The sequence below is a fragment of the Lepidochelys olivacea genome (genome assembly GCF_965140295.1).
Source record: "Lepidochelys olivacea isolate rLepOli2 genome assembly, chromosome: 3".
Classification (NCBI taxonomy): Eukaryota; Metazoa; Chordata; order Testudines; family Cheloniidae; genus Lepidochelys; species Lepidochelys olivacea.
The window spans coordinates 97,153,905-97,174,920 of record NC_140413.1 but is presented as its reverse complement, the minus strand read 5'-3'; the positions used below and the strand labels follow the sequence as shown (position 1 = coordinate 97,174,920).

Here is a 21,016-nt window from a genome sequence, read left to right as displayed (position 1 = left end):
CGCATGCTTATGTGCTGCCTTGAATAGGGTTTTGTTTTGTTAATTGGGTCTCAGCTGGAGATGCAAATTTTAGTCCCTATGTTATGGGACCCTTAAAAAAACATCCTTCATTTAACAATGTTAGCATTAATTACTACCATGCTACCAGGCATGATTCACCAACAAAAACTCACTCATGTTTAAAATGTTCAGGAAAGAGCATTCAGGCTGAAATTCTGTTCTTTACCTATTTCAAAGTGTTTAGATATCATTATACCTGAGAATTATACTGTGCTGTAATGCCCAAGCTATAATGGGACTAGCTACCATCAGAGGTTCTGTCTCATTTTTAAGATGTTCTTTCTTATGCCATTTTGAGACACATCACCAGCATTACCACCACCAACTTTTTATGGATTTCCTTTGCTTTCTATACTGCCAGTTTTAAGAGAAAGAAAAAACAAAACAAAACCCCTCTTGGAAGCTATGAGAGTTGACACCCTACGCTAAACTCTTCCTTTGGAACAGTTATAGTAATACACCATAGTTTGCCTTTTCTCCCATTCAAATATCCTAATCCAGTGGCCTTTTCATGTCAGAAAAGGCCTTTTTCAGTACCAGGAACATTAATGGCATCATATATTGCTATACGTTCTTATGGTGTACTTGCAGTACACCATATGTTAAAAACTCTTATGAAATATCTAAGGATTAGTCACTATGCAGCACTTTAATTTTCAAAGATGAGGGTCTAACATCTTCAAAATGCTGAAAGGTTCCAGTTAGCTCAAATGGACGTGCCAATGAGCTATATTTTATTAAGTAACAACAAAAGCCACTCAGAATAAATCATTTTATTAATGTATTCAGTTCCTGAAAGTGTTATTTAAAGCTAAATTTGTAATCTGCATTTCCCCTGGAAAATAGGACATTTTTGAAGTCTTATTTCTTCTCACAGCATCTCTGTTTCTATCTACTGGGAGATTTTAAATTACTCAGAGTAAGAGCTACATAAATGCTGGCAGTCTAAACTGCATTAAGCAGAACTGAATATTAATCTTTGTCTTTTGATTTAATGTTAGAGGGATATTTAAAAAAAGTTGTTAGACCTGCATCTCACCTATTTATCTATCTGTTGGCAAAGACCACATCATTCTTTTGTTGTTGCTGGTGTTGGGTTTTTTTAATAGTGCTTCAGAGCGCAGTACTTAAACACCTTCATTGCTAGCAACCTGAAAAATCATCAACAACCTTATATTATAAAACTAATGTGTGGGCACAATGGGTGAAAAAAATACAATGTGCAGCTATATTAGGTTCATTCTTTCTAAGGGATATCCTTAATTATTCTTTTTTTCTTGAATATTAGAAATATATTTTTTGAAGGCAACCTTTATGAAAGATCACTACCACTTAGGTGAATTTCAAAAAACATTTTGCTGAAAATGCCATACCTTTTAGTTTCCTTTCCCATTGTTGTTTGAAGTAGAGCACAATTTATCCCCAGAGAAAATACAACTACATTTTACCATATAAAGGCACATTTGCATGAGCACACTCAAAGCCTAGCATAGATTAAACTGAATATATGATGCAATCGACAGTCAAAAAGACATAAGGCTTCCTTTTCAGCCCTCAGACCGTTGAGTCTGGTCTGCAAAGTGCCATATAATGGACACAGCCTTCTGCAGTTTGAAAAGCATATAGGGCTGTATCCTCCCCTCTGCTTCCACCACCAGAGCCAAAACAAGGAGACCTCATCTTAAGGGAGGAAGGCACTAGCTCTCTGGAACATTTCCCCTTTCCTAGGACCCGCTGGAAGGCTCTCTACTGCAACTCCAGAGGCTGAGGACTCAGCATTCAGGAGTGGAAAAGCGATGCCAGGAAGCAGCTACTCTGTACCCCCTTTTTTTAAAATTCAGTGTTTAACACTTATCTATCACTTACAACTGATGTAAAAATAAAAATATATCCCAATGGATTAAAAAAATCTCTCCCCTTTCTCCTTTAAAAAAGTCACTAACTTAAAATGACACAAGGTGTCCAAACAACTTTGCCACAAGGTTGTTCACATGAAGAAATAAGTACTGTACTCTGCCATGAAGAACACAGGACAAGACTGCTAAAGAGATTTGAAACTAAAGAATAAAGACGGATTCTTTTCAATCAATCGTATTTCATTTCAACAATGTGTAGACATTTTCAAAGTTTCAACAGTGAAATTAAAAAAAATAAAGACTCCATGTAAAAATATTTGCCACAAAATCGTTGCCCTGCTGTACATGATTTGTAACTCTTACTTTGCACATACTGTCCTTCTCATTAGTCCCCTTGCCATCTCTTCTGAAGGAATATTGAGAATCCAAAATGGAGACTGAAATAAAAAGACAGTAAGAGAAATCCCAGTGCTAAGAAGAGGATATCACAAGACACTATACAATTAAGATTACTTACATAAAATTACAATACACAATCAAAGGTACAAGAACACCTTTTTTCTGGTTCTGATTTAACTGTTGTATAAATAGGAGGATGTAATATTCAGTTTGAGGTCAAACAGGAGCAGCTGGAATGCATGCACACACATGCTCTGTTTAGCACATGTAGATTGTCCACTTGTTTCTTCATCTTTCCCCAAAGAATCCCATAGAAGCATAACCTGACAGTTGTATTTACATTTACCTATCCTTGCTTGCTTCGTTTTGATTAACTGCTAAGACTAAAATTTAATACCTTCACTTTTCTAGATACTCACACATTAGTTTTAGAGACAAAACCCCAAATCCAATCAGGACTCCAGCTACTGCAAAGGCCAGGTTTCAGAGTAGCGGTCGTGTTAGTCTGTATTTGCTAAAAGAAAAGGAGGACTTGTGGCACCTTAGAGACTAACCAATTTATTTAAGCATGAGCTTTCGTGAGCTACAGCTACAGCTCACAAAAGCTTATGCTCAAATAAATCTGTTAGTTTCTAAGGCACCACAAGTCCTCCTTTTCTTTTTGCAAAGGCTAGCAATTCTCATGGCTCAACTGCTTTAGAAAGAAGCAACAGACTTCCAGTAGATGGCACTATTTCTTTTAAGGTTATAGTCAGTAGCATGTATAGCAACTACCCTTCCACAATTCTATCTTGAGACATCACATGAAGGGGTAGAAAGCAGACATTATAGCAACATAATGCTGCATTAGGGTTTATATTGGAAAGTGAGAAAGAACTAACTAAGGAGTTGAACACTTCATAGCTTGTGTATATCAAGCTCACTGGACCCACCAGGGGCTCCTTCCATCCCTGCATTCCACCCCACAAGCTCCTTATGAGCTACCCTCTCTCTCATCCCCCTCTATTCCAGGGACGCCCTGCAACTCCACTCTGCCAGGGGTTTGCGCACCCCCCTCCCTGAGATGCTGGCAGACCAAGCGCCAACTCATGCCAAGGCCAAGGACTTCACTGAATACAGACATATGCACAGCTGGAATCCAGTTTGGCTTACTAATGGGTTAGCATAGTTAAAATCAATATTAGTGTTACAAGAATGTGTTTAGTGTTTAGATTTATGAAATGCTTGTAGGATGCTGCATGTATTAATCCTACTTATATATGTAGCCCATGATATAAAGTTATATTGAGTCTTTGCATTGTAAACCTCTGTAATTGTGTAACTCATCAAACAGGGGGGAAAAGCATTAAATTAAAGTGAAGGGCTTGCCCTGCACACAAGATGGCCCACTGAAGGTGAATGAGGTATTGTGTAACAAAGGACAGAAACCTTGTTGATTGCATTCCTCACTCCCTCCAGGAAGGGGAAGCCTGTGCATGAACTCATCCCATTATCAGCTTGGATTCTGGGAGATAAAAATCCCTGACAAGACCCTACACCCCAACCCCCAGCCTGCTCCTTCACCCCCAGCCCTGTACTCAGTGCACTCCCACCCTCAGCTCAGTGCAGAGAGGAAGAGAATGGGCCAGAACCAGGGAGAAGGTAGGTACCCACCGTATGTGGACAGGGCCAGGACCCCAGACCGGCAGCGGGCTGAGCGGGTCCAGCAGCTGGGATCCCGGCTGGCAGGAGCCGGTGGATGGAGCCCCTGAGCAGCAATGGGCTCAGCTGCTCAGCCCACTGCCGGTCTGGGGTCCCGGCCACTGGCCCCGCACAGCCTGCTGCCAGTCTGGGGTTCTGGCTCCTGGCCCCCTGCCAGCCGGGGTCCCGGCCCCAGGCCCCACTCAGCCTGCTGCTGGTCTAGGTAAACAGAACCCCAGACCAGCAGCGAGCTGAGCGGGCCGGCGGCATAAAATCAACATTTTAATTTAATTTTAAATGAAGCTTCTTAAACATTTTGAAAACTTTGTTTATTTTACAATATAACAATAGTTTAGCTACATAATATATAGACTTTTATAGGGAGAGAGATCTTTTAAAAAACATTAAAATGTATTACCGGCACGTGAAGACTTTGATTTGCGATTTAGTACAATTGACCTGGGGCAAGTGACTGGTCCTTTGGGGCTGCAAGTAACCTGAATATTAGTTATATTTGGTGTAAAGTTACCATCTATCACAGGAGTCAGCAACCTATGGTAATGTTTTAACATCATAAATTAAAGTGAATAAATGAAGACTCGGCACACCACTTCTGAAAGGTTACCAACCCCTGATCTATCACATAGTCCAGCTTGCCTGGGTGGCAAGATAGACTGGAATGCCCAAGGGGAATGTCTGTGACTCCATCATAAGACTGTTACAGTGCTTCAGGAGTTCACATTTATTACTGATCTGGTGAAATCTAATTACAGAACGTACAATCAGTTTGGGGTTTCTGCCCTGCTTTTTGAAAGTCTGCCCTGAGGTTGGCACTCATGGTCGGGAGTCACTTCAGACTGTGTGTCACCCCCCATTTCCCTCCTCCCCCACCAGGATCTCCTATTATCCTCCATTCAATGCCAGAAATTGTATGTGAACCTCTATACCCCCATGGCAGGGGTTCTGTGTGCCCTCTTCCCAATACAAGGTTCCCCCAATCTCCATTACTTGGGGATTCTGTGTCCTCCTCCGCTTATTCCTGGGTCTCCCATTCTCCTCTTTCCTGCCAGGAGCTCTGTGTGCCCCCCACTCGTCCTATAGCAGGGTCCCCCATTCTTCCCCCGATACCATTATTTGTCTGGGAGATAAGTCATTCAGGGTGTCAACATTTAGAACTCTATCGGGAGGATGAGTAGGAGTACTGTTATGCTGGACAGTGTTGATGGTTGCCATCAACCAGTTGTCTGATCTACAGACAATTGCAGAACACTTGAAGCTGTGACTGTGCTAAATATGGAGTACTTGTGGCACCTTACTCGTGGCACAAGTACTCCTTTTCTTTTTGCAAATACAGACTAACACGGCTGCTACTCTGAAACCTGTGCTAAATATAGCAGCAGCCCCACATGCCCTCCATTTTCCCTCTTTTGGTCTTCCAAATTCTCCCCAAAATCGATAGGGTTCTGACCACTGATGTTTAGAGTGCTCCCTAAAATTTTGGTATTGACTAGATGCAGATTTCAAAAGTTTTTGAGTTACATGCACAAAAACACACACAGAAATGCTATGACATTGAATGTAAGGCCGCTACAAACTCCACCAATGACAGTTTTTGGAAAATGCTCTCTTTTCCCAAGCATCTTTGAAATTTGATCAGCAACTCAAAATGAATAAAGATAATACAGAGAAAATACATAAGTCAAGTCAATCTATCGCAAGTAGCCCATATATATAAATTTGCAAGTAAAACATTTGGACTCAACTTACATTTATATGAATTTCTTGTTGACTGCTGAATTGTCCACCACAAAGTGAGAGCAAGGACTTTATCTCCTACAGTGAAAACATTGTAGGACAAAACATTTTTTAGAAAACAGAAGTATTGTTCCCATACCGTAATTTCACATACTACATCTACAATAACTTTATACTAGAAACAAAATTTCAAAGAGACTTCAACAACAATGTTATGATAGTTCTTATGTCCAATATCAATTTCTAGGAGGTGCCAACTATTAAAAATCTTAGGAGTGGAGAAAAATCTGACACTGTGGTAGCGAATGACTAATTAAATTTTACTTAAATATTCCATTTGCAAAATGAGCCAATTTTTTTTAAGACACTACATCCTACAAGTACCCTCTCATAGTAGTAATCCATTGATTAGTTATCCAATGTACAATGGGATTAGGTTAAAATTAGCCTAATAGTTTTATCAAGCTCCCGTGTTTTTCATTTTTATACTTACCTCTCTGAAATTGCTAATATTTAACAAGGTTTTACAATCACTATAACTATAATTAAATTCTGGGTAATGGGTCTAGTCAGAGAAAGAGTCAAGTGCATTATTAGTGAGGAAAGTCCCTCCTGAGGAAAACAATGTCAGGAATCCATTCTGCTTACAGAGATCTTGATAACATGCTCTATTGGATGCATTTTCAAAGTAACTGAACTTAAGAGACTGTAAACTGAAGCATGAAGATTATGGATCCCAGAACAACCATTAAGTACTAAGGAACAAGAGTATAATGAACTAGAATAGGCTTTCACTCTCTGATGTCTCTGTTGTTTCTCAAGATACTTCTCTTGGAAATCTCTCCATATCAATAAATATCCTGAAAGGATGAACTTCTCATTCATTTTCTAACAAATGACCACCTATAGCCTCACAAAATTATCCTTATGAATACATATGCCTACATTTTATTATGGAGAGAGAATTACATGGGGATGGGAGAAAAAAGGAAGAAGTCATTCAGTATTACCAAAAATCACTGGATAATGCTAGTCATCCACTATTTTAGCAGGACTGCTATTATGACCATTTTCCCCTTCTATTTTCTATAGATATTAAGAGTTTTCCAAAAGCGAGTTACTCGCCAGCTTGCACAAGGTGAATAAAATGCATTAGTTGTTTCAGTATGATCACAGTAGTCCTGGGACCCCATGGGTGCATGAGTAGATACTACATATGGGTTGGTGACATTTCCTGACAATGTTAAAAAGGAGAGTTTAGAGTTACAGTAAAAGGTTTGTTATCTGGCATGTTGGGGGAATGGGGGGGTTCCAGTAAGTCAAAAATTCCAGTTAACTAAGAGGGAGGGAGTTTGGGTGCGGGAGGAGGCTCAGGGCTGGGGCATGGGAGGGGGCGTGGGGCAGGCATTTGGGGTGCCGGATCTGGGTGGTGCTCACCTCGGGTGGCTCCCCACAAGCAGACATGTCCCTGCTGCTCCTAGGCAGAAGCGCGGCCAGCAGCTCTATGCGCTGTCTCTGCCTACAGGCAGAGCCAGTGATCAGGGTGGGGCGGGGGCAGCGCATGGAGCCTCCGTGGTCATTCCTCCACCTAGGAGCAGCAGGGACATGTTGCCGCTTGCGGGGAGCTGCCCGAGGTGAACGCTGCCTTGATCTAGAACTCCAAAACCCTTCCCATGCCCCAAACCCCTGCCCCGAGACCCCTCCTACACCCAAACTCCCTCCCAGAGCCTGCGCCCCACAACCCCTCCCGAAATGCCAGTTTCTAGAGCTTTCCAGTTGGAAAAGTGCTGGATAACAGCTTTTACTGTATTTGTTTCCAATAGCATCCACAGCGTGCTAGCTGCTTTCCAAACATAATTCCAAACTTCAAAGCGGCCTTAACCACCTCTGAAAATCCTACCTGGTACAGAAGTTTGAAGAGAAGACAAGACAAGACACACTGTGCCCTGAAACAGCCAATGAAGATATATTCAGTAGAGCTAAAAAATACATTCATGTATGTTTTTTTTGCTCCTCACTCTTTTTATATGCATCTATGGGTGTGTCTACACAGGGCTAAAAGACCCGCAACTGGCCTGTGTCAGCTGACTTGGGCTTGTGGGGCTAGAAATCGCTCTGTAGATGTCCATGCTCAGGCTGGAGCCCAAGCTCTGGGACCTTCCACCCTCCAGCCAGAGTCTGAATTTCTACACAGTGATTTTTTAGCCCCAGAATCTGAGCCCCACAAGCCTGAGTCAGCTGACTCAGGCCAGCAACAGATTTTTTATTCCTGTGGAGATACACCCTATGAGACAGTGGGTTTGCTCTGTTTTTGTTGCTTTGCCTAGTTAGTGTGCCTAAAATTTGACTATATAAATCTTATCCCTTTGCCTGTCAATAATACCACCACCAACACAGAATTCAAATCTACCATTCACTGAGCTCCCCCACCCTCTCTCACACAGTCTCTCAGCCCAAGACTGTAGCAAGGACACATGGCTTTACATGAGGAAAAAAGGAGATCGAGCTACAGTCCTCCATTAAAACAACACAGGAACTAAAGCAAAACCTCAGAAACTCAAACCTGCTAACACAGACAAAAAATTGCAACACTGTAGCAAAAATAGCCAGGAAAAACCTTCTTAAATTATTTGTTTTAAGCTTCCAATTTGAACACCTCCTTGAGACATAGCCAGGTACACTAGTTAACCCAACATGCACAAGTGGAGATGCCTTCAAACTTTATCAACTACAGAGATATTTGCAATGGCAATAACAACATTACCAAACTGTCCTTTAGCATCTTTAATAAAAATACAGACATTGACAAAAAACAATACAACCCATAATTAAACGAGATTCCTCATGGATTCTAAGAAATGATCTAACCCAGGGGTGGGAAAACTATGGCCTGTGGGCCAGATCTGGCCCCTCAGGGCTTTGGACCCAGCCTGCGGGATTACCACCCTTGTGGCTCTCCGGGTAGCGGCCGGCACCACGTCTCTGCGGCTCCTGGGGGAGGGAGGGTGGGTAGAGCTCTCTGCGCTGCCTTTACCTGAGGGTACCTCCCCCAAAGATCTCACTGGCCAGGCTCTGCTGCGCACCCCGGAGCCACTCCAGGTAAGCGACGCTGGGCCGGAGCCTGCACCCCAAACACCTCCTGCACCCCAATCCCGTACCCTGAGCCCCCTGCTGCACCCTGCACCCCAACCCCATGCCACACTCCGCACTCCCTCCTGCACCCCAAACCCCTGCCAAGCCACCTGCTACACCTCACAACCCTCCTGCACCCCAACCCCCTGCCCTGAGCCCCCCGCACCTCTCCATGCGCCACTGCCCTGAGCTCCCTCCCGCACTGTGCGCCCCTCCTGTACCCCAACCCCCCTCCCTGATCCCCTTCCTGCACACTGCACCCCCTCACACACCCCGCACTCCCTCCCACACCCCAACCCTCTGCCCCAGCCTGACATTCATGGCCCTGCATGCAATTTCCCCACTCCGATATGGCCCTCAGGCCAAAAAGTTTGCCCACCCCGATCTAACCAGAACTCTACCCTATGGACACTTGTTAACAAACATGTAAAAAAGCAAGAAAGAACTTTTGACTCAACTGGGCAGCCTGGACTGAAGTGTAAATGCGTATAAAAAGCTATCCATATTTCAGGCCCACCAAATGCCTGGGAAAAATGAATATACAAACTGAACTCTTCATTCCAGCAAGGGGAATAAATAAGGGATGTAACCTTAACTCAGACGTTTTCAATAGCTATATCAATGACCTACCAACTCTAATGAAATAATCCTGAAACACAGGACTTCCATTAAACAACTAAGTAGTAATTTTTAAAAAAGCTATCTGGATGTCATACTATCAACTATGCAAAATGGTCCCTAAAGAAACATACACCAGACAGAAACATATTGCAATGCATAGGATATTTGCTGACCAGCATGTGAAAACAAAACTCATAATTTCTGAAGAAGACTCAAAACAAACTAAAGTTTTACTATAGAGACACAGAAATTGAGTATATACTAAATTATACAAACTTGGGCCTCAAATTCCACTTTAGAGAGTTGTAGATTAGCCACAAAAAATTTACAAGAAACTCTGCTGACCTTCTATGCCTGAAAGAAGGCACCAGATAACTAAAACCCACCAAGCAAACACCTGATAAAACTATTCAGCAGGATAATTCAATCCAATTTACTATATTTACTCAGCTTTTGCAACCAGTTATGTCTCTGGAGACAAGACCCCAACAGAAATGGTACATCTGTAATTCTGTAAATACTCCATGTTTGTTAGAACGTAAGAACAGTCATGCTGGGTCAGACCAATGGTCCATCTAGCCCAGTATCCATCCCCTGTCATCCTGTCCCAGCATCTGGCAGTCAGAGGCTTAGGGACGCTCAGAGCATGGGGATGTTATGTCCCAGACTATCTTGACTAATAGCCATTGCTGGATCTACCCCATTCCCTGCTGCAGGGTTCACATTTAATGACTGCAGGGCAGAGCTGGGGCGATTCCCTCCGCTAACCCACATACAGAAAAAACAAGCACGCTTGTGGGCCCATCTCAGCCAATGGGGCTCGGGTGACCAGAGAGCAGGTGTGAAAGATTGGGACGGGGGTGAGGGGGTAATAGGAGCCTGTATAAGAAAAAGACCCCCCCCCCAAATCGGGACTGTCCCTATAAAATCGGGACGTCTGGTCACCCTACATGGGGCACACGCAAGCCAGCTCGATGCCCGGCTGGGAGGGACGACACAGTCCCCAAAGAGAGTCACAGCAAAACCTCCCTCCCGCGACAGGGAGGAAGGAGCCTGCCCCACGAGCGGGGCAGGGGCCGCTGGCAAGAGAGGGAGCGGGCTGGGGGTGGGCTGAGGTTTGCACGCCCCCCTCCGCTCGCACACACCGATGGCGCTGCAGGGCCGAGCTACCCCCCCCAACTCCTGCCCCGCAGGGGGCACGTGCCCAGCAGGGGCTGCCCCGCCCCCTGCGCCCCGGCTCTCACCGGCAGCCGGAACTCCAGGTTCTCCTGCGCCAGCAGCAGCAGGTAGCGCGGCAGCAACCCGCGCGCCATGGCCCCGCCGGAGCCCATCAACTGCTTCGCCCAAGGGCGCATGCGCCGCCGCTGGGGGAGGGGGCGGGGCCCGGGGGGGGCTCGGGTGGGCGGGGCTCGGGCAGGCCGCCGCGCCTCGGGGCGGGGCCGGGCAGGGCGAGCGGGGCTCCCCGCTGGGGTCTGTTACGGGCTCTCGTCTGCGGCCGCCGGCCGGCCGGCGTCCGTACAGCGGGCGCAGGGGAAGAGCCGGCAGCGCCACAACGGAAATCTGACGGGAAGCGGGGGAGCCCGAGCCCCGGCCCGTGACGCGGCTCCTTTAAGCCAACGGGGGGGCCAAGGGGGCCGCGGGGGCGGGGGCAGCTATTAACCCGGGAGCCACCCGTCAGCTGAGGCTGCTGGGGCGAGGGGAGGCGCTGCGGAGCGGGTCTGTAACGAGGGGGCCTGTTTGCACCTCAGCGCAGCCCCGTTGCGGGGAAATCCCTGACCGGGGGAGCTCCCAGGGGTGGGGCTGTGAGTCCAGTGCCCCGGGCAGGAGGAAGCCTGTGGAAAAGACTCTCCAGAGAGGCCTGGGGCTGATGGGGGTCTGACACAGCTCCCTGGCTGGCTGGCTCGGGTGAAACTGGAAACCTCGGGAAGGAAGGGTTTGGGCCTGAAGGGCCAAAGGAGGTGGTAAGGACTCAGTTGAACCCAAGGAAGAGACATGTTACTCGTGCAGGGCCGCACTGTGCCAAGCCATGGTATGGGACCTTGCCACGCGGTTGCTGCAGGACAGCGTTGGAAAAGGAGCTTCAGAATAGAGATTTCAGAGTAGCAGCCGTGTTAGTCTGTATCCACAAAAAGAAAAGGAGGACTTGTGGTACCTTAGAGACTAACAGATTTGAGCAGAAGCTTTCATGAGCTACAACTCACTTCATCGGATGTGAGATTGTTATTGTATTGTCGTAGCATCTAGGAGCCTTAGTCATAGACCAGGACTCCAGTGTGCTAGGCACTGGACAAACCGAACAAGAAGATGGGCCATGCCCTAGGGAGCCTACAGTCTAAGACAAATTACGAAGCTAAGCTGCCTCTTTTATTCCTGGTTGGATGTCCAAGTAGATCCTAAAGATCCAATTGCACTTTTCAAAAAGTATGGGTTATGCCTAGTGCCCTGTCCAACAGCCTTCTCTCCCCATCTCAGGGAAGCAGGTTGTAATGTCCAAAATTATGTTTGAGCTCTTGCTGTTAAGCTCATCTCTGTAGTTGTTTCACTACCACTATATATTGTTTTGTAAAATACTCTGTAATATATTGAATATGGAAGATGCTTTATACCTATATATTGTTCTCCACTCCAGTTCTGACCTGCCAAGGAAAAAAAGGTCTGGGAATCAATTAGAAGCAAGATTGTTTTGGCAGCTTCTGTGGTCTATAGGTAGTACTCTTGCAGTGTAGGAGACCTGACTTCCATTTCTGGTCCCAATTTCACATCCAGTAAAGTAATGTCTATCTCTCTTAAGCCCTGTCTACTCTAGGGAATTGTTACAAAAACTTCCCACCCATTTACCTAGCTTTCTCATTCTGGCCGCTGTTTTCAGCACTAGGTGGAAGGGACTGTCTTTAAATGCTTTGGGCAGCACTACTCACTTCAATGGTGTGACATACAAATGTTACAAAATAATACTACCTTAGAGGTTGGAAATGCTCTTGAGGGCAAGAGGCTTTCCCCTCTGAAGGGCAGGAGAACCTCATGTTGCTCACCATTGACCACTCGAGCTGACTAAGGAGTGACACAATCTAGATTCTATCTAGAAAGCATCAACTAGTTTCTGAAGGGAGTTGCATCCGTTTTTCCACACCAAAGATGACAGTAGCTGTTGCATAGAGTTGTGAGGGTGGGAAGTGAATGGAGATGGAAAAAATGGAGAGATACTCAGGATTGTGACAGACATGAAGACCCAGTGGACAAAAAAGGCAGACTTTCTTGAAGATTTGTTCTCCTTTGTTTTGGGTTCCCCCTTCCAACATCTAGGTGTGATTACTGCATTTCCTTGCATCAGATGAAGTGAGCTGTAGCTCACGAAAGCTTATGCTCCAATAAATTTGTTAGTCTCTAAGGTGCCACAAGTACTTCTTTTCTTTTTGTGAATACAGACTAACACGGCTGCTACTCCTGTAATTCCTTACTGGCTGGTGTCTCTGTTTTGCTGACTGAAAGGTTTAGCTTATCCAGATTTCACTAAGCCTTTTATTAGCACTAGACCAGCTCAACACTTAACTCATGTTTTCCAGCTTTTTGTTGTTGTCATATGATAGCTTTCCTTGTAGATCTTAAGATCTTGCTCATGACTTATAAGCACTCCATGGACTGCATTCTTTATATATATTTGTGTTCAGAGGTTGGAAAGAGTTGCTGCTGGCTGATGCATTACACTAGAACTTCTGTGGTTACCTCATTGGTTTCTGCAGAATTTAAACTTTCACTTTCAAAATGTCTAGTCCTTGTAATCTCAAAGAAAATATTCCAAATTTGAACTGAGGCAGTACTATCTGTCTGAGTCTTCAGACAGAACAGCTTTGAGAGATGTCAGCTATCGCCCTTTGTCTTGATATCTTAAAGCTGAAACCTAATTTTGACACATTTTTTTATCAATGTTGTTAACTGTTTCACTGCTAATGATTTCAGCAGAAACATCCAGCTAGTCTGGGGTTGTTGACAAAAGTTTGGGATTATAGGAAGAGATTAGTGGAAGGTCACCACTTTTATTTTTCCAATCTGACCCATTTGAGCCTTTTTAGCCATTTAGTCTCTGTCTTGGCATCTTGTAAGTAGGAGTTATCTGTTCCATTGTTTAAAATTAACCTCTTTGAAGAGATGATTTTCTCTTCACATGCTTTCTCATCTGTGGAGTGTGTTGCCTTCTGTTGTCAGGAACTCTGAACACTTCACTGTATTCCAATCATATGGTTTTCTAAACAGGAGTTAAGAGAGTTAACAATCAATCAGTCTTGTTTGGGGAGGGGGGGAGGATTTAAAATTTTAAACACCTCATGTAAATAGCACTGGATAAGCTTTTATATTTCTATTGTATTTTAAAATATGAACCAACTGCATGCACATGTGAACACAGATACACGTGTTGTTAGTATTATCTCATAAAATTTTGTTTTCACATTTTCACTGTACTCGCCAAACAAAAGCACAAGCTGAGTCTCTGTAATGAATGTGCTACTCAATTCTGCTTGTGACTGCACATCTAATAGCTATGGTTTATACAGAATGTTTGATCTTGAAAGAATACAAACAATTTTAGATTGTATATTATATTTCAGATATAAACCATTTCCCCACAGTGCTATTGAAAAGTAGCTGTTTTGAGGATGGAATATGACAGCCATATTAGACCAACAACATTGCATAATTGATTTTAGGAGGGGAAATGAAGAACAATCCCTCATTTCAGCCTTTGGGGCGAATTTTAGGTAAGCAGTATGTAATTACCCAAATTGGAATTTGACCAGTACACTGGAGTTAACACCCCTTCTCCTGCAGCAAGTGTCATGGGATCTTATAATGATCACGAGTTTGAATGGGGGTGGGAGAAATCCTCAAAACACTTCTGATGAACAATCATTGAACTCATGCTGTTGTTTTTCTGAAATATATTTCATAACCATTGTGTTATGCATAATTCCAAAAACATTTATAGTAAAAACATTTTAGTGAAGTCATTCTTTTTGCACCCAGAAATACTTCATTATGAGCATAAATTCAATATAATTGATATTGAAGTTTACACATTACAATGCACTGGAGCAATTTGGGAATGCCATTCTTACTTATTATTAATGGAGTGTTTCTGTATCGGAGTTTGCTAGAAGCCGCACTGCAGTCCGTTCGTGGACAAATTGCCATGAAATTTTAACTTTTAAGTTATAGGAGAACATACAATACATCCTCCCATGCATTGTTATCAAACTGATCGGGTTTGTTACTGTAATTTAAAAACAGTAATTAATCCATCCACCCCAACCCCATCTGGGGGGGAAACACCTACAGCTTTTCTCTTGTATTATATGGACCTAGTATGTTAATTTTAACAGCCGAAGTATAAGGCTGGTATAAAGAAAAGACTAATCCATCTCTATAATTGGTACAACTACACATTATCTTTCTGTATATCAAATAATTATAGCTGCACAAGAGCTGGTTCCATGTATCTTTTTTCTTTTAAATGAAATCTAGGACAGCCCATGTATATCATTTCCCACATGCAACACTTTTGACTGCAGTGCTGCAATGCACATTTTCCTTAGCAGGCATCCGTGACTTTGCTGTACAGCAAAAGCATATTAAGGGAGTGCCATCTACTCTAGTCTTACTTGCTTCAGTGTTAGCTGAAGTGCATAGCTGTAGATATCAAAATTTGTTGGGATTCCGTTTCCTTTTCAGCCTGTGTGACCACTGAAACCCCTCTTAATACACTGTGCATCAGTGTATGGCATATCACAGATGAGGGAATAATGTTTTCTATAAAGAGTAACTAACATCAGCTCTGGGAATCTTCAAAGCATGGTTCGTGTGTCCACCTTAAGTGTATAAGTAGAAGAGAAAATCCCCACCCCTTAGCACTTATTGGTGGGCTGTTGCTTGATGACTGGTTTGTTTTGTTGTCTGTCAGCAGGCAGCTCCACTGAACCGGTCAACAAATATCGGAACAGATTATTTGGGTATGGTCTGTGCTACAAAGGGTGAGCGCTTTATAAAAGGTGTAATTGCATGAAAAAGTAAGTAAATATTATACTGCATTTTTATTTCACAAAGGCTATACTGTATTGATCCCAAGCCTGCTGGGATATATGGTATTTCTGTCTGGAAACTGAAGGAAATGTATGTCCTGTAACAGACTTAAAGTTTAATATGTTTAATTTATTGACCTACATTATTTCAGTGACTTCAGTTATTTAATTAGGTTTCTTCTATGTTCTTGATTGTTGTTGAGTTAGGTGCAGGTATAATGACATGCCCAGATTTTTGCTGTATTCTTTGGCCTAAGCCTCCAGCCCTAACTCAGGCAAAACTCCCATAAAAGTCCCATCGGACTTTTGCCCAAGTAAGGACCATTATTCTCAGTTCATGCAGTTGTACAATTGAAAGAAGTGAAGGTAGGGGGGCTTTGTGTGCTACATCTGCTACAAGATATGAATGGGTTTATAAGAAGATGAAAAGACCCAGAAACTATTATTTCATTTTTTTATTGTATTTTATATAAGTACTTAAGGACCTTTAGATAAGAGCTGTATGAATGTAAAGTGCTATTTTCCTCCACAGCTGTGAGTGCATACAGGAAGCTGCTATTCCAGCAGTGCATTGCTTTGACTCCTGCTTGGATGCCACAAAACATTCTTGAGAGATGGAGGAAAACAAAGGGCAGAGTGCTGGAGCCACCAGAACCCAACTCACTGCTGTAGGTGACCTGAGGAGAAGCTGGCAGAGCTGGGCAGAAGATCACATTGATTATCAGAGACAAAATCCATTCAGCAATGATAGCAAGCCTGTGCATCCCCAGAGAGGAGATCCCATCTATGGAAGACCGCCTGAAGGGTCTAAAACAGAGCAAAGAGGGAAAGATGCCCACACACATGTGGGAAAGGAAGTGGAAGAGCTATGCTTGATCATGAGAAATATTGGTGAGACAGGAGAAGATGGAAATGTAAGAGTGACATTCCGACAGCTGTTTGAAACATATGTGACTATTTCCAATAAAGTAGTGGGGATCCTGCTGAGAGCAAGAAAATATGGGCTGGTTCAGTTTGAAGGTGAAATGCTTTGGCAAGGAAAAGATGACAATGTCATCATCACCTTACTTGAATAATACTGATGAATGTTTCCATTTAGGAAAATAAACCATCTAAGTGTCAGCTTGATAAAGGTTTATACAGCACAGGGGTGGAATGGAAAACCAATCAAGAGGATGAAAAATATTTTCATGGAGTCCTAGAAGTTGGAGATAGAAATGATGTAATGGGTCAACTAATCTATCCCTGTGCCCTTTTCCTCCACAGCCTGGACTTGTTTACTTCTAAATGTCTCAAGCAAGAGGGCTTCTCTTACAGCTCTGCATAACTGAAGTTAAAATTACTACCCGTCTGCACTGGGTCTTGTAGCAGTGAGTTTAGAAATAAGCAGAGTAAAACCCATCTCAGAATGTGGTATCTTGCTAATGAACCACAGTTAAATGCTTGGAGATGAATTAATAAACTTCAGTTTCATTTAAAAAAAAAAAAAGCTGTACCTATGGTACAACTTTAATTATTTTCACATATTGAAATTGTAATAAAATACATGCAAATTAGCCTTAACTTCACAAGGTACTTGAAAAATTCAAAACCTACCCCCTTAATGAAATGCTTCTTACTTAAATATTCTGCAAGTCCAGCAAGAGCATTTGGTGATTTCACAAGTTGTGTGTTCCACTTTATGTATTTTTTGGAAGCCAAATTTTTTTGATGTGTAGAAAAATGTCTTTGCTATCTTTCCCACTATCCTTTTCAGTGTCTCTATGCGTCATTTATTTTAAATTTTTGTGTGGGTCTCTGTTCTCCTCGAACTTACTTCTTTCCCAAGAGGTTTACATGGCACTCGCTTCTATGCCCTTTCCAGGAAACCTAGAAGTGCCCTTGTAAAGGGGATTCTATCTAGCCCACCTCACAGGGAAGGCTGCCACATAACATAGGGCCTTGGAGGGCAGAAAACGTAAACTAGGCTAATGCTCATGGCACTGAATAAAGAGGATGATTCCCTTGAAACAAAATATAGCAATATTGTGCAACTTTTGGAAGGAAGAGCCCTGGGGGAGAGGAGGTGACAGACAGAGTGCCAAATAGCTAATTATGCAACACATAATCATATACCTCATTTGGCAGATGCTGAAAGACAGTGATTTAAACTCTATGCATGTTCGGAATTCTTCAAAAAAGGGAGAAAGAATGGTCTTGTGGTTAAAGAATGGGAACTAATAGATATGGATTCTACTTTTGGTTCTGCTATGGAGTTCCTGGACTTTTTTACACTAGAAAAATTAGAATCTGTAATTCAAATCAATGCATCAATACCACTGGAACCTGTAATATACTCAGGAGCCCTGTTTACACTACACTTTCCATCAATGCATTTGCATCCTTTGGGAATAACATTCCATTTTTGACACTGTAGATTCAACTCCTTGTGTGATATTGACCAAGTGTCTTAATGGGTCTGCTGCCTCAGCTTCTCCATCTGTGAAATGAAGACTATTCCCCTGCTTCAGAGGGATGTAGAGGATTAATTGAGTGCTCTGATAGACTCTGAAGAAACTTGATAAGTCCAAACCATTATCATGCTATTAGAGAGTCAAAAAATGTCAAAGCCTGTGAAAATTTTTAAAGGAATGAAAATTTGTCAGAAAGCTTTCAAAATGGAAGTTTTGAAACAAAACTTCATTTCAGTTTGAGTTGATGCAAAGTTTGGTTTTCAATTTTCATTCCCCCTACCCTCTTCTCTCCTTTTACTACTGGAAGAGGAGAGAGGAAAAGAAAATTGAAAATTTTCAGTTGAAGCAATTTCTTGTTTTGATGAAAATCAAAATACAGAAAGCTTGAACATTTTCATATTTAAACAGCCATTGATCAAAACTTGTGCTTCTCATTAGCTGTAATAGTGCATGTGTATTGTATGAAGATGGACACATAGTAGAATCAAGTTTCTTAAAATACATTTACAGCTAGCATGCTTAGTTTTAAATGCCATAATCCCATTGATTTCTCATTAAAGTAGTGGATCATTCCTATGAGGAAGTGTTTTTTTCGGTAGGGATAGCCCTGATGGGTGACCCGTGGTACAGATCAGCATTGTTGGGGAAAAGCAAGGAACAGCCTGCCTCTATTAGAAGTGGTACCCCAGTGCTCCAGCCCCATTGGGATAGCATATAGAGGCCAGTTAAGCCCCAATGAAATGAGTCAGGAAAGGCTAGTCTTGTGGAGATAAAGCACAATTGGCTGGTCCTATCATACATACATAGGTTACTAGACAAAACTTAGTGAGAAGGTCATCAGGGATTCTAAGTGCAATAAGACATTTCCTGTTCACAAGTTATACACACAAGTCCTTTAAAGACTAGTTGAAATCCTTCTGAGTGATAGCGGTGGATAGCTAAGCATGTAAGAATCACCATACTGGATCAGACCATAGCTCTGAGTTCACTAGCCTGCAGGGGTGTGCGCAAGGGTGCAACTGAGGCACAGAACTCAGAGGCCAGGCCAGGGAGAGTAAGCTCCTGGGCTGGAGCTGACAACTCCAGCCTGGGGGCACAGAAAGTGCCCTGCCAGAAGTGGACACATTTTTATTCCCATACATGCTCCTGCTAGCTTGCTTTCAGCAATGGTTAATATCTTAAAAGACGCTTGAAAAAATGGATGCAGACCTGGTGTCTAATCCCAGCTCTGATATTCACTAGCTGTATGTATGATGCAGACCAAATACTTAATATTTCTTGCCTTAAGTACCCCAGCATAGCATGGGGTAACTCACCTTTGAAAAGCACTACATAACGGTACAGAATTCATTATGATCAGCTCAATTGATTACAACCACCACTACCACTCATAAGAGAGCATGTGGAATACATTATAGTTTACCAGGAAAATTTTTACAATTTATTTTTATTGGGTTGGGTTCTGTTTTTTGATATTTGAAATTGCCACACATTCGGTAGCAAATCTTGGTTTTGATCATTTAAAATTCCTACTTTCGCTCTGTCAAATCACTTTCTTTTCTTCCTTCAAATCCCTCCTAAAAGATTCACTTTTTCTGGTTTCCCCACAAGTAGTGAATAACTTAACATAACCTACCAAAAGAAAAACAAACATTCCTTCATTTGTCTTCCAGTTGTGACCTGTCTACTCTGTGGCTATTCAGCTGAGAGTGTAAGTTCTTTGGGACAGGCTTTATCTTGTGAAGCTTTGAGCACAGTGCCAGCAGTTTAATAAAGGTCATCATGCAACAGCTGAACATGTGAGATGTTTTTCTTATGCAGCACCTTTTGTTAACACCAGTTTAAAATAATGTGGACAAAGTGTTGATCTATAATTAGCATGCTAGGCAGACACCTCAAAATAACTTGAAGGATCATAGTCAACAAATTACATTAGTGGAAGTTTTTGTACTTCTGATGCTAAACAGCCCTGTCACTGAGATGTGTAAGAAAATATTTTCTTTTTACTTGGTACTATCAAATGCACAGTGTTTAAACCATATTACTGTTTAGTTGCTGGTACTTACTTTAGCATTAATCTCAAGATCTGCTCTCCGTGCGGTGAAAAGGAAAATTTACATTGCAGCCTAAGGGTATGCCTAGACTGGAACCGGAATCTGTAAATTCCATCTTGAGAGGAGACAGCCATTCTAGCTATGATCAAATTAACAGGCTAAAGCATATAGCCACAGTGGGATGAGGGGCTACTCCACCAACTATGATCCCAACAGAGACCCTAAGTGGGTACTCAGGCAGCTATCCCATCCCCCTCCCATTATACCTCCACTCTTTTTAGCACACTAGTTCAGTCAGAGTAGCATCAGTATGTCACCTCCATAGGCGCTGACTACATGGGTGCTCTAGGGCTGCTAAGCTGCCAGCCCCACCCAACACCACCTCCTCCTCCGCCTACCTCCCAGTGCTTGCTGCTGCCAAACAGCTGTAGGGGAGAAGTGGGAACATGGTGTGTGTTCAGGGGAGGAGGTGGGTCAGAGATTTGGGGAAGGGGGGCAGGGCTCTAGCACCCAGCTGTGCCAGCAGTCACCTCGAGCTGGAATTTACACCTTCCAGCTCTAGTGTAAAATATGCTCAGACACAGGCCCTGCAAGTTGTTGTTGCTGAATTGCTAGCAGAGCTTTTGATTTTCCTGAGTTTGTGGCCCGAAGGGCGGTTTTATTCCTTTTAGGACCAGGGCTAGGAAACCCCTTCACATCCTAGGCCCGTGCAGGCATTAGTGGAACAATTAACATGAGGAAAGCTGCTTCAGCCTCCAGGCTCCCACAGGGGTCCATGAAGGAACAGTGGCTAAGGCAGGGGAGACCACTTTCTAGTTTTCTTTAGAGCATCCCCAGGAGCTGAGGGAGCTAGAGTAGTGTTCATTTCTTAGGGCACAGGAGGAAGCCTTTATTTCAGTACTATTAAAGAGGGTGGGAGAAGAGAAGGAACAAGC

General features: G+C 43.1%; 1 protein-coding gene and 1 long non-coding RNA gene across 5 annotated transcripts in view; one reads left to right on the top strand and one right to left on the bottom strand.

Moving 5' to 3' along the window:
- Window positions 1–10,858, bottom strand: part of TRMT11 (tRNA methyltransferase 11 homolog) — a gene marked incomplete at its 5' end in the record, with an annotated part of 62,518 nt that extends 51,660 nt beyond the window's left edge. The window contains 3 exons of one of the 2 annotated variants that reach the window (XM_084623682.1): window positions 2,280–2,353; window positions 5,763–5,828; window positions 10,748–10,858. In XM_084623682.1, coding sequence (XP_084479808.1) covers window positions 2,280–2,353; window positions 5,763–5,828; window positions 10,748–10,858 — 251 coding nt within the window. The remainder of the gene's footprint in view (window positions 1–2,279; window positions 2,354–5,762; window positions 5,829–10,747) is intronic. The other variant, XM_084623683.1, reaches the window with a different exon arrangement.
- A 367-nt stretch (window positions 10,859–11,225) lies between these two features.
- Window positions 11,226–19,823, top strand: LOC311519003. 3 transcript variants are annotated; one of them, XR_014711174.1, is made up of 4 exons: window positions 11,226–11,532; window positions 14,129–14,257; window positions 15,460–15,562; window positions 16,107–19,823. It is a non-coding gene; the product is annotated as an uncharacterized lncRNA (long non-coding RNA). The 3 variants fall into 3 exon arrangements; XR_014711175.1 differs by having other exon boundaries at window positions 15,457–15,562; XR_014711176.1 differs by having other exon boundaries at window positions 14,108–14,257; window positions 15,457–15,562.
- Window positions 19,824–21,016: the final 1,193 nt, after the last annotated feature.